Genomic DNA, 12,658 nt, shown 5'->3' with positions numbered 1-12,658 from the left:
ATGTAGAGAGCATCTGAGGAAGACATCTGACATTAACCTTTGGTCTCTTGAAAACCACCAGAGGAAAAGGCACGTAATACACAAGAAAATAATGACAAAACTAATAGTGGCAGTTGGAGGTGGCTCAGTGGTTAAAAGCACCCACATCAGACAGCTCACAACCACCTGTAACTCCAGCTTTAAGGGATCCAATGTCTCTGGCCGCTACAGGCAATGGCATATACACGGATACAAAATTGGAAAGAACATATTTCTTCCCATCAGAAGAAAGGGATGTGAGAAACGTGAATTATCTTTAAAGTGGTGAAAGAAAAAAACTTCATATCTAATTAAAATGTTCCTCAAAGCCGGGCGTTGGTGACGCACGCCTTTAAACCCAGCACTCGGGAGGCAGAGGCAGGCGGATCTCTGTGAGTTCGAGGTCAGCCTGGTCTCCAGAGCGAGTGCCAGGATAGGCTCCAAAGCTACACAGAGAAACCCTGTCTCGAAAAACCAAAAAAAAAAAAAGTTCCTCAAAAATAAATTTTGGGGGGGGGAGTGACTGTTTTATTAGTTGTTCTCTTGAGACAGGGTCTCACTATGTAGCCTTGCCTGTCCTGGAAATCACAGAGATCTCCTGCCCCTGCCTTTTGAGTAGTGGATTAAAGGTGGGCATCACCATGCCTGACTAAGAAATACATTTTAAATAGACAAAAGCCGAAAGGATTGTTTCCAGTCGACAAAATAGCTGAAGGGGAATGACTGCAAACAGGACCCGAGCTCCCCAGGAAGAAGTGTGTCAGGAAACAAAAGGCAAGACACTGATCTTAACATTCAAGAGGATCGCTGAAGCAGGGGAATAACAAGTTCTAACCAACCACGGCTACACAGAACATGCAAACTAAGACTTTCTGGAAAGAAATCATTCACCAGAAAAAGAAAAGGCCTAAATGGATTTCATTATCAAAATTTTAAAATTTGAGATATCCAACCTGGAAAGGAAATAAAATTATCTTATTTCACAGATGACATGCCAATGGAACAAGACAGAAAGCCTAGAAATAATACTCATTTACTAGTACTTATTAGCATTGCTAATGAAATAGCAAAAGATTTTTAGAAAGTGTGCCAAGACTACTTAATAAAGGACAGTCTGCAAAATTTGGGAAAAAAAAATGAAGTGGGACCATTAATTAATGCCATATCCCAAAATAATTAAAAAATAAAATACCTTAACACATGGACTAAACTTATAAAATCTTACAAAACAAAACAAGGAGAAGTCAGTCTCACACAGAAGTGTAGTAATAAAAGAAATGAGTAAACCAGGCCATATTGATGTTAAAACCTTCTGTGCAAAGGAGATAATACAGTAAAAAAAGCACAGAGCAGGAAAGAGTATCCCACATCCAAGTCTAGGGAGGGCTGTGTGTACAAAATACAGGAACAGCCCTTAAATTCCATCTTAAAAACAAAACGAATGCTTAAAAAGTATCTGACAAGGAGAGATGACCAGAGTCGGCAGTTAAGAATGTACATGGCAGTGGCTGGGGGTGGTGGAGCATATCTTTAATCCTAGCACTTGGGAGGCAAAGGCAGGCCTACCTCTGAGTTAGAGGCCAGCCTGGGCTACACAGAGAAACCTTGTCTTCAATAAAATCAAAACAAAAAAACACACACTGCTCTTGCACAGGACCCAGGTTCAGTTCCCAGTACCCATGTGGGGTAGCTCCCAACTGCGATAGGGGTGGGGGTAAAGAACCCTCAACTGACCAAGATTTGACTCTTAACAAAACATGCTCTATACTTGTTTTCCATTCGTCTCTGGCCTTCAGTCAAGGATCTTCACAAAGCAGAAACCACAAACTTTTCCAAACTCTAGTGATAAAGGGATTACCCCTATCTACAGACCATAGGCTTTCTTTTCACCTGTCCTTGGGACAGGACATGCTAATGTCCTGAGTAACAGAGTGACCAAAAAGTAGCCCAAAGTCCTAGAATGCCCTACAGTCCTACAGGCAGCAGAGCAAACACAGATGACAGCTGGTCATTGGTCCGAATTTTTGAGGTTTCCTTCATACCCCAGCAGTACCAGCAGACACAGATAGTGACTTACCTCTCATTAGACCGTATCATGTAGTCATTAAACTCATGGTCTCCTTTGATCACCATCAAGGGAACTACCAGGTTGACATCAGACTCAGTGTTCCGCAGCTGGTTGAGCTTAATATTCACGGAGAAAAGGTACTCCCGCACATCGTCTATGCCCACCTTTAGACCTTTGCACACCACATACCTGCAGGAGACACCCTGTCACTCCAAGAAGCTCAGCCTTCTCCCCACACACTCCTCCATTCCACCCTGTAGAGTTACAAAGCTAAACAGCTTTTCTGTTCAACCTTAAGTCTGAACTCAAAGGGCCACACATAGCGTGCTTTAGAAAAACACCACCTCCAGTCCTTCCCTTTCATAGGAATTTGTGGTGTTCACCTCTAATCCTACTTGGGAAGCATAGACAGATCTCTCGAGTTCAAGGCCAACCTGGTCTATGTAGTAATGTCCAAGCTAGCCAGAGCTATACTGTAAAGCTCTGTCTCAAAATAAAAAATATAAAATCCTTCCCTTATTCATAAGACTGTTTCTGCTTCTATGGGGTTGTTCCCAACTATCCTGCACTGACAGACATAACTGGGAAGGCTTTTAATTACAGATGTAATGAGTCAAATTCCCCCACTATAACAGGCTACCTGATAATTCTGATTGGCTTGTTTTCTCCTAACTCACATATGGGCACCTGGATGCCAGTGGTTCCTCTGTATGGCAGCACCCTTGCCTGTTCCCAGCCTATATCCCCTCTGAGTGTCTCATTAATGGTCACACTCTTCCTGGGCAAAGCTGAGATACCCAGACTGAAGTATGGTAAACACAGCTGTATCAGTGGCAGTCTGAACAATCACTCAGACCAAGGACCCTGGCTCCTACTGGAGAATCACAACAGTTTGAGAGTCCATGCCAGACAGATGCACAGGGTTTACTGCTGACTTCTGACTAAGAGAGCAAGGCCTTACCGCTCTGAGTTGGCAGGCCGGCTGGTGATGGGCTTGAAGAGACACACACGTTCAAAGCAGCAGTACAGCAAGTAGATGAGCCCCACGCTGAAGGGTGTGAAGAGGTCAAAGGTTTTGCAGATGAAGTGGCCCCCTGGATTGGGAAGAAAACCCAGGGCAATCAGTGGCTACTCCAGGATATGGAGCAGGATGACTGAGACTGGTCCATTAGAAAATCAAGACAACCTATGACTCTGGAGACTCTGTGGACTCTCTTGCTTTTCTTCCCTGTATTCATCTAGCCAACAGCCACCCAATAAAAGGGTCTCTTTCTCTTTTCTTTTTCTATCTTTTAAAATCTCTTAACCAACCCCTACACATGCTCTTGTCAAACAGGGCCCCAGTGGGTCCTTGGTGAGGATAATTGAGGAAGTCTCACCTGTCCGGACAACAGACAGCGCCATGAGGAACTGACATAACAGCAGCTGCTTGCTGAGGATCTCCTGCAGGTTTTCCTGTCCCTCCACAGAGAAACCCTGAAAAGAGAACACAAGGATGGAGAGAGGGATGGAAAGCACTGACAGTCACATCCCGACCTCATCTTCATCAGGAGTTTGTGGTGGTGTCCAACAGACACAATCTGATCAGCACTTCAATTTCTTTGTCTAAGCAGTGTGGTCAGTTACAGACAATGGACCCTGGTCTAACTGCCAAACTTGAGCCACCTTCCTACCTTATCACTCCTAAACCACACAACCAAGTATGCTTTTCCAAGGAAATGGTCCAGAAAATCTTGAAATTTACATAGGAGCCCAGAGACAAGTAAGGCGGAAGAGAGGCAAAGTACTGGCTCATCACTGGTCAACCACGAGACAGAAAATATAAGTCCTAAGAAGGCGGGGCAAATGTCAGGGGCACCCTCTGCCAGGCTCTGCCACTACACTTGCCTCTGAAGGCCCCAGATCTGACAAAAGAGAATTATAGAGTAAGGATTTACTTACAGTGCCCACTTCTGTCCTTAGCTGAGGAGCCCCTTCCCTCCAGCTGGCACACTTTCAGGCCAGGGTTCACTCCAAGAATGCATATTGTGATTCCCAGAGTATCTCCCTTCAGCAGGGAGATGCCAGCCACAAAGCAAGCTTAAACTCATATAAAGGGGGCAGGCAGTGGGGAGAAAGGACTGCTCTTTAGTTCTGGAAACCAGCTGCACAGCAGAGTGACTAGAGAGGCACTACTACACCGTACACTTAGGACAAACTGCATTCATGCTATCATTATACAGTAGAGTGAGAACATTAGCTTCTAGTAAGCTGCCCCCATAGGCCACATCTCACTGATGTAGTCCTATAAAAGTACTATTTGCCATTGTCTCACAGACTTAAAGATGTTTCTCAAAATGCATGTTTTCTATAGAGATAATTAAATATTCAAAAAGAAAGAGGCTGGAGGATCAGAAGTCAAGGCCAGCTTCATCTTATAGTAAGTTTGAAGCCAGCCTGAGCTATTTCAGATACTGTCTAAAAAAAGAAAATTTAAAAAATAAAAGGGAAACAGGTAAAGTGATAGGGGTGGGGATGTATAATGTATAAAAATACCCTTGTGTAACATATTACCATATAAAATGAAAATGTGAAATCAGTAATAGAAATGAATCAAAAGCCAGGCTTGCCCTCCTGCTGCCAAAGCATAAAATCTTTGAGCTTACAGCTTTGCTTGCAGTCCACTGTAATAAAGGAAGAAAAGGCAGAAACAGCAGACCCTACACACCTGCTCAACAGAGAAGTCTCTTCCTCTTAGCCAGCCCCAACCCTGTCCATCTGCTGTCCCTACTGTGTACAGGGCTCCAGGGAGCCAGGGTATCCTCAGATCCCTCTAACACTCTGCCTTCCTTCCATACACAAAGAACTCACAAGGCTCTTCTCAACCCCAGCCCTGTGATCTTATAGTATATGGCATACCGTCTGTCTGTCCTTCCTCTAAAACAAGTGGTGGCTCATACCAGAAGAGATCACCTCTGGATGAGAGCCTCTGCCCAACATGTGGTGGTCAGTTCTCTCTGTATCCCAAGTAGCTGCTCAGGTAGGCCCTTGAAAATTCACTCCCACCAGCCAAGGGCCTCCATGGATTCTGTGCTGCTTAAGTCTGTCAGTGCATGAGAGGCTCAGGAGGTCACCTATAGACAGCCTCCAACAGCAGCAACCAAGAAGACAAGTAATGGTAGTGTGCCTCTCACTCAGTTTAGCCTAGTTGATTTCAGCTGGAGTCCATGCCTCATCGGTTCCTCAGCAACTAAGGCTTTTCTGTCAGCAAAGTGAGCTCAAGCAAATGTGTTCCTGATACTATAGTCTTTACAAAAAAGTGTAGGAAAAATGTATAAAGTAAGTAAACATGTGCATCCCTACCATATGAACAGTGAGTTGCCATTTAAGGTGGCAGCTAAGAAACAAAAGCCAAAGTATTTCTTAAGCGGGGGGGAAGGAGGGGGCTCAAAAACAGAGCACTTACTTAGCATGCCAAGGCCAGGGATTTAATAGCCAGCAAACAAAAACAACCCTCTAAATTCACAACACATCCTTAAGGCATCTTTACAGAGACAGTTACCTACCCCATCTGCCATGAGAAAGTGGACACCCTTGCGATCTGTGTTGTCCAGGACAAAATTCCGAAATGCATTGATGTTTTCTGGGCGAGTGATATCTCCATCTCCATCGACCCCACCCTCACCTGATGGGACACAAAAACCCTGTGAGTTTACCTGCTGCTAGGAGCTGGGCCAGGAGCTCTCAGAGACAGTAAGCACAGATACTAAGTAAGCTCCAAGACCGAGGACCCATCCTGCCTATGGTCACAGACTGGCAAGAACCAAGCCCTGCTCTCAAAAGACAGTGTTCAAAGGGAACTGCAGCCCAGGGTCATCAACTAAAGCAGAAGATCTTTCTTTTCAAAGTATTTATGCTTAAAAACCAGTATTAGCCAGGATGGAGGCTCATACCTACAGGTATTCAGGAGGCTAAAGAGAGAACTGCCCATAAATTTAAGGCTAGCCTAGGAGTGTTAGGTTGGCCTGGAACATAAAGTGAAACCCCTTCTCTAAACATCAAAAGATCCAAGCTGGGCATGGTGGTGCACGCCTTTAATCCTAGCACTTGGGAGGCTGAAGCAAGCAAATCTCTATCAGTTGACACCAGCTTGATCTACACAGTGAGTTCCAGGCCAGCCAGAGCTACATAGAAAGACCCTGTCTACACAAACAAACTAGAAAACAAAACAAGACAAAAACACTCAACATCAAGCCCCAGTAAGGACTGTTAGGAATGAATTTCAGATTTGCTGACAGATCCTGATCTATTTGTCAGGGCAGGGGGAGTGCTGCAGCTACTGAGCTGACTGCCAACAAGTGTAGTTCATACCACACCCAGGCTGCTGCTCTGTGTTTGTTAATAACCTTGCCACTTTTCACCTACTAGTCAGGCACTTTCATTATCCCCATCACCACCCAAGAACCACAACCCTGCAAGGAGGAATTAATAGGCTTTGATGAGAGGCTGCCTAAAGGAGTGCAGGCTGCAGGATAAGACACTTGAGAGGGACGCAAGACTCTCATGGCAGTGGCTGTGGACCCTGGCCAGTAGGCTAGGAAGAGCACAGCTAGCAACAGCTTTGGTCTTCAAGCCCCACACAGAAGCTACCCTCATATTTCCTAGTCCCAACCCTGTTCAATGTCCCTACCATAGTATGGCTCGAAGAGCTCACTGGAGGCGGAGTAGAAGTCCTCCAGTTTGAAGTCATTAGGGCCCTTCAGAGTCATCCCAAAGCCCTTTGCATGCCACTTCTTCCTCCACAGCACGTACTCTGAGAAGCCGCCTGGGCCTGCGCAGACATCAGCAAAGTAGAGAAGGTCAATGTCCCGGTCCTTCACCAGTGGCTTCTGCAAAGAGAAGTAGAAGACAAGGAGATAGGGAAAACAGATGACTCAGTAAGGAAAGGAAAGGAGCGCTCAGGGAAGAGGAGGCAAAAAACAAAACCAAAACCATCAACACGTATGATCCAGAGCTCCCACCAGGCCCTCAATACACAGTGTATTTATTATTTTCCCTCAGTGACCAGTGCCCTCTGGAGCCTCCTCACCCAAAATGTCCTCAACACCCTTCACACAACCAGGCCAACTCAGACTCCTAATGAAAGCATCTCTGTGCCTATCAGAGTGCTGTTTTCATGTCCCAGGCTGTTTCCTCACTACTCTGTGCCTTTTTTGTATTATGGTAAGCAGAACATTGTAGAAGGACACACCAAGACATGAAGCAATCTGCCCACAACAGGTCGAACAAAGCCAGGCCAGAGTCCAGAAGCCTGACCAGTAGAGGACTGCTCTCCCTGAGGAGAAACACTGCCCACCTCCTGGCTTCAAGGACCTGCCTTCCTATACCATAGCCTCAGTCTTCCCTCCCTGCCTCCTTTCTCCCCTTTTGTCCTTCAGTTACCTTTACTCTGGAGTAAGTTTAGACTAGAAAAAAGTTACCAATATAAAGCAGATGAAGCAGCCAGCACAGTAGGTGTGCGGCGGGAGTCTTTCTTAGACTGTAAGCAGTGCACAGAGAGAAAACAGTGTTTCTCAGCACTGGGGCCTGAGCCCCACGCTCTAGCCTCTCTGCCAAAGGAAAGCAGACACTGAAGGACTCAAAAGTACCTGGCCTCCCTAAGATGCCCAAATATGATCTCATCCTGTGGTTTCAAAACCAGTGGCTTGTTGGTACACAGTAGTGTTCATATACCATCCAGCACTTGGGAGGCTAATGCAAGAGGATTATTTTGAGTTCAAGGATAGGAAAACCTTGTCACAAAGTAAGAACAAGGGGCCTTTATAAGCCCTGTCCAGAAGTCTGCTCATAGAAAAACAGCTGGTTCTTAGCTCTGCCATTTCCTCACTGTAGTCAAGGACAAGCACACATCTGAAGCTATTAAGCTCAATTGCTCTACTATAATTGAGATGAATATAGGTATTTCTCAAGGCTGCTGTAGGATTAAATAATACAACCTGTGGCAAAGGTCTTTCTAAAACTGTAAAGTTGTCACAAATACAAGATGGCATTATATTCAACTAGATCAACTTCCTCAGAGTCAAACTCTTGTCTTTTCCATATTTTTCTCTTTTTTCTGTCAACTGCAGCATTGCACATAAAGTGGCCACCATCGATGCTGCCTTATTTCCACTATCAAGGCCAAAAAGTAAATCTCCACATTGACTCTTCTGTCACACTTTACAGACAAGCTTTTCTTACCTAAACAACATCCTCAGGCACAAAACCCCTCAAGTGATGTAATAATACCTCAAGCATGTAAACCCCTCCTCCTTCCTTGTTTCTTCCAATTCTAGCTTCTAATGTCTCTTTCCCTAGTCCCTTTTTCCTTTCCCCATAACCTGTAAGCACCAGAGACCAATTATGAAACCTCAGAATTCTTCTTCTCTCCTCCTCCACATCACCCCAAGCTACCATTTTTCCAATGCATAGGCAATAATTTGCCTGATCCAAACACCCCTAAGACTCCAGCATGCCTATGCTTCTAGCCACTTCCACCTCTGCTGGCAGCCGCTCCCTGAAAACACACCAGGCCTGCTAGGCTCGGCTTTCACTCAGGTCCTCAGGGAAAATGGCCACGAAAAAGAAGTACACAGTAGCGCTATAGAGAGAAACTACTTTTTTTCCGTGGAGTGCAAAGACACATCTCTGACAGGGCCATTCTCCCTAGCCACTAACAATCAATTCAGGTCAAGAAGCTGCCTGAAGCTGTCCAAACACACTGCATTTCCCTATGTAACAAACATCCACCCTCGACCTGAATGGTACAATCCTGGTGCCTACTTCATTCTCATGACAGCAAAAAACAATAACCAGATACCAGCTGCTGAGGGCAGACACACTCAAAAGCCCAGATGATGCTGTGGCTTCCCATCAGCTTAACAGAGCTTCTCTGCTAGGCATGGGCTTTGACAGAAATCACGAGGAGCTCAAAAACAAAGAAAAAAAAATTAACATTGTATCAACCGAATTTTCTCAAGATGCTAATTCCAAGAGCCTTTTTGCTACCTGCTGGAGCATGGGGAGGGGGCGCTGGAGAGAAAATGAGTGAAGGCTGGAAGGGTCTACATGCCAGCTTTGCCAACATGCAGCAAATGGTTAGGCAGGTGGAACTGAAACATCAAGTAACTTGGAAATAAGCTCCTCTAGCCGGTGGGTAATGGGCTGGGGGAGTCTAGTAGAATGAGGGTTCTGAAGCAGAAACAGGGCCAGGGGCAGCTGAATCCTGGCCCTGTCACTGTAAGGGAAACCAGCTTTCTAGGACTGAATAAAAAATGCTTTGACCCCAAAGGGAATTCTAGAATGAAATCTCCTTTTTTGCTTCCTCTATCACTATGGAGGGCCAATGTTCAGAGAAATGAGATGTAGCAGAGCAGAAAATCATTTTGCTCTACCGCTTCTAGAGAAAGGCCAAAGCCTTGTAATTATGATCCCACACTGAGCTTGTTCAGGGTAGCAGAAAGAGAAAATGACCCTGCTTAAATCACAGATCTTTAGGGCCTGCACACTGGGACACTCCTGGGACCAGGGAGCACTGAAGGACTCTATCTGGGGAATGCAGAGCAAAACACATCACTGCCACAATGCAGGAACACACTCGCACTAAACAAATGGCACTCCGAGCTACTGAAGCTGAAGTCCACTCAGCACCACAAAATCTCACCCCATGAGAGTCCAGGGGATTTGTGAACATACGATCAAACACAAAGTCCATGTTAGCCATCTTCATCGCTGCCCTGTAACAAAGCAAGATGGGAAGCATGGGTCATTCCCATGAGCACAGGAACTGTGAAGGTGGGGTGGTGCAGGCAGGCAACGAGGGGTGTCCAGCTCACCTGTTAAGGAAGAAGACCCCTCGGATCATCTCATAGGGATTGGCTCTGGTGCGAGCTCGCCTCATCTCCTCCCCATCCAGGATGTCAAACACACTCTGCCAAAAGAAAAGGAGACTCTACAGCAAGCATCACATCAGGCCCTGTGGGGCACGACCAAGGTCTGAAGACTCACCTCCTCCAAGGAAGTGGGTCACGCTGCATCTCAGCTCTGAACTATCCAGTTGTATAACCCTGACAAGTTGCTCAATCACTGACCCTCAACTACCTCACCTGCAAAGTGGTAAAAATCCCAATGAAGCAGACGCCGGGCTGTAGTTAAGTGGTTAAAAGCACCCCTGCTACACAGAAAGCCAACTCTGTGCACAGCTAATTCTTACAGCAAATTGTTTCCCCATGCCACCACCACCTTCCAAGGGATTGGGGATCCCTTGATTGGGACTCTAAACTTAAAAACAAGTTTTTAAGTCTATAGCGGTGCACGGCTTTAATCCTAGCACTTGGGAGGCAGAGGAGGGAGGCAGAAGCAGATAGATCTCTGAGGCATCCAAGTTACAAGCCCAAGGTCACACAGCAAAAATATTGTAGAAATTCGGACCTATTTGATGCTAAAAATAATGACTCTAAACTTTCACTTCACCAGGCCCCTAGGGTATTAGCAGGGTCTGACACACTGAGGTTGAGTGAGTCCTTTGCTGACTGCTGACCACATGGACAGCACAACAGGCCAAGGCCAGATAGTAATCAGAAAAATACCACCTTGGACATATGCATCATGGATACTTTCCATCTCCAGGAACCATAAAGAACTAGAAAGCCCAATTCCTTTTACCCAGCCTTACCTTACACTTCAGCATACTGTGAAGCAGCTCTTCCCCACAGAACTCTGTTTCATCTTCAATAACCATCTTTCTCTACAGGGAGAAGAAAATCATAAACATTGACCAAGTGTGACTATTTACTGGAGAGTGGGAGATTAGAGTTCTGAGCACTCAGAGCAAGAATGGGCTTAAGTCCCTGCCAAGGAACATCAATCCCTGAGGGGCAGGAGACAATTCCAAATCCCTCTGGCTGGGCTCCAGATGGCTGAGAGATGAAGCAGTCTGCTGGGAGCTCTGGGTAGAATACCATATGGTCTCAGCACGCCCAAATGCTGAGGCTGGAGAGAGCACACAGGAAGGAGACACACAAGCTGTTTCCCCTAGAGCAGAAAGGCAGAAGAACAGGGCTCCCCCACTCTAAGATGGGCAGAAATGCCTGATACTAGGCATTGACTTGGTAATGTTACAGAAAACAAGGGCCCAACCAGCACTAGCCCTTGTAGGACATCAGGTCCAGCCCAGCCAAGTGTTACTACCTCAAAAACAGCTTTTCCCATGGGGTATATGTGTGTGCACACATGTATGTACAGGCCCACCCATGCCATGGCATGCATGCAGTGTTCAGAAGAAAATCTCAGGAGTTAGTTGGTTCTCTGCAGGCAGTTGTGTTGGATCACATCAGAAATCACTCAGGCTTGTATACAGATGTCTCTACCCACTGAGCCATCTTGCTGGCTCAAAGTCACTAAGGGAGCTGAGGGTGTATGTCCAGTAGAGAGTGCTTGTCTAGCATGTATAAATTAAATCCCTAACACTCAAAAAACCAACAAAATCCCCAGGAGTTATTGTTTATATGAGTTAGATAGCAGTTTATTAAAAGAAAACAAAACTGAGATTCTTAAATATTTCTTTTTACTTCAGAAGAATAATATGCTAAGTTGTTTTATTTAAAACAACCTTATTTTCAAAACAAAGTAATTGTAGTTTCACTTCTGAAAATTTCTGCAGTGTGGGGCTTGGTAAAAAGAAGGGGCTTGGTTCCCTGCTTTCAGTCAGCTGTTACAGTGCAGGCACCGGCCTCTGGAAAACCCCATTAGACCCCCATGGAGAAAGTGAAAAGAACGAAAACTCAGTGCCGTGAAGGCAGCTTTGACTCTGGAGCTCCTGAAGTCATCCAAATTCTAGAGACCACACTGCAGTGGCCATCAACCACCTCATTTTGAGTTTTCCAGAATGAGAATAAACAAATGTCTCTGCTGACAGTGCCCTTGTCACTCTGAAGACAGGAATGGTGTCCTTTTACCTGCCTGAATGCAGACACACACACTGACACATGAGAAGCCACTCCAAAGGCATCCCCATGGAGGGAAGAGATGACTATTCTCTAGTTTTCAAGTTTCACGCCACATCTCCTAGGGCACACCCCTGTGACACAGCTTCTGCATTTTTCAAAACTACAGTAAGCACACACTAGTTTCAAGGGAAAGAAAAGGCAGAAACCAGTACATTTGCATGAAATCTTACCTTTCCTACAACCATCCAGTCACTCATTTCCCCAGAGTCAGGAATCTCAGTGGTACATTCTGGAAACCAGGACACCTGTTCACAGGCACTGGGCTACAAACCAAAAAGAGGCAGAGAAGTCAGATGATGTAGGGCTTTAGAATTCTGCCCCAGCTCACCAGGGCTTCCCAACACAATTCAGAGGCACTCAGAAAGGCTAAGATGGATCTAAATTGGTGATGCTAAATGCAAATAGTCAGACATGAGAAATGAAAGCTAGAATTTAAGTTCAGCTTCTGAAGGATAGCTCCAACTCTATTTGAATCCTTTAGAAAATTTCTGGCTGGGTGGTGGTGGCGCATGCCTTTAATCCCAGCACTTAGGAGGCAGAAGAAGGT

At 45.6% G+C, this 12,658-nt stretch overlaps 1 protein-coding gene across 1 annotated transcript in view; it reads right to left on the bottom strand.

The window, feature by feature from the left end:
* Nucleotides 1-12,658, bottom strand: part of Cmtr1 (cap methyltransferase 1) — a 42,556-nt gene that overhangs the window by 8,733 nt on the left and 21,165 nt on the right. Inside the window, exons 5-13 of the mRNA XM_027394415.2 lie at nt 12,282-12,374; nt 10,779-10,850; nt 9,940-10,034; nt 9,768-9,840; nt 6,756-6,954; nt 5,632-5,750; nt 3,466-3,562; nt 3,048-3,180; nt 2,096-2,275 (exon numbers count right to left, since the gene is read on the bottom strand). Of these exons, the coding sequence (XP_027250216.1) occupies nt 2,096-2,275; nt 3,048-3,180; nt 3,466-3,562; nt 5,632-5,750; nt 6,756-6,954; nt 9,768-9,840; nt 9,940-10,034; nt 10,779-10,850; nt 12,282-12,374 (1,061 nt within the window). The remainder of the gene's footprint in view (nt 1-2,095; nt 2,276-3,047; nt 3,181-3,465; nt 3,563-5,631; nt 5,751-6,755; nt 6,955-9,767; nt 9,841-9,939; nt 10,035-10,778; nt 10,851-12,281; nt 12,375-12,658) is intronic.

This window comes from Cricetulus griseus (genome assembly GCF_003668045.3).
Source record: "Cricetulus griseus strain 17A/GY chromosome 1 unlocalized genomic scaffold, alternate assembly CriGri-PICRH-1.0 chr1_0, whole genome shotgun sequence".
Taxonomy (NCBI): Eukaryota; Metazoa; Chordata; class Mammalia; order Rodentia; family Cricetidae; genus Cricetulus; species Cricetulus griseus.
This window is presented reverse-complemented; position numbering and strand designations above follow the sequence as displayed.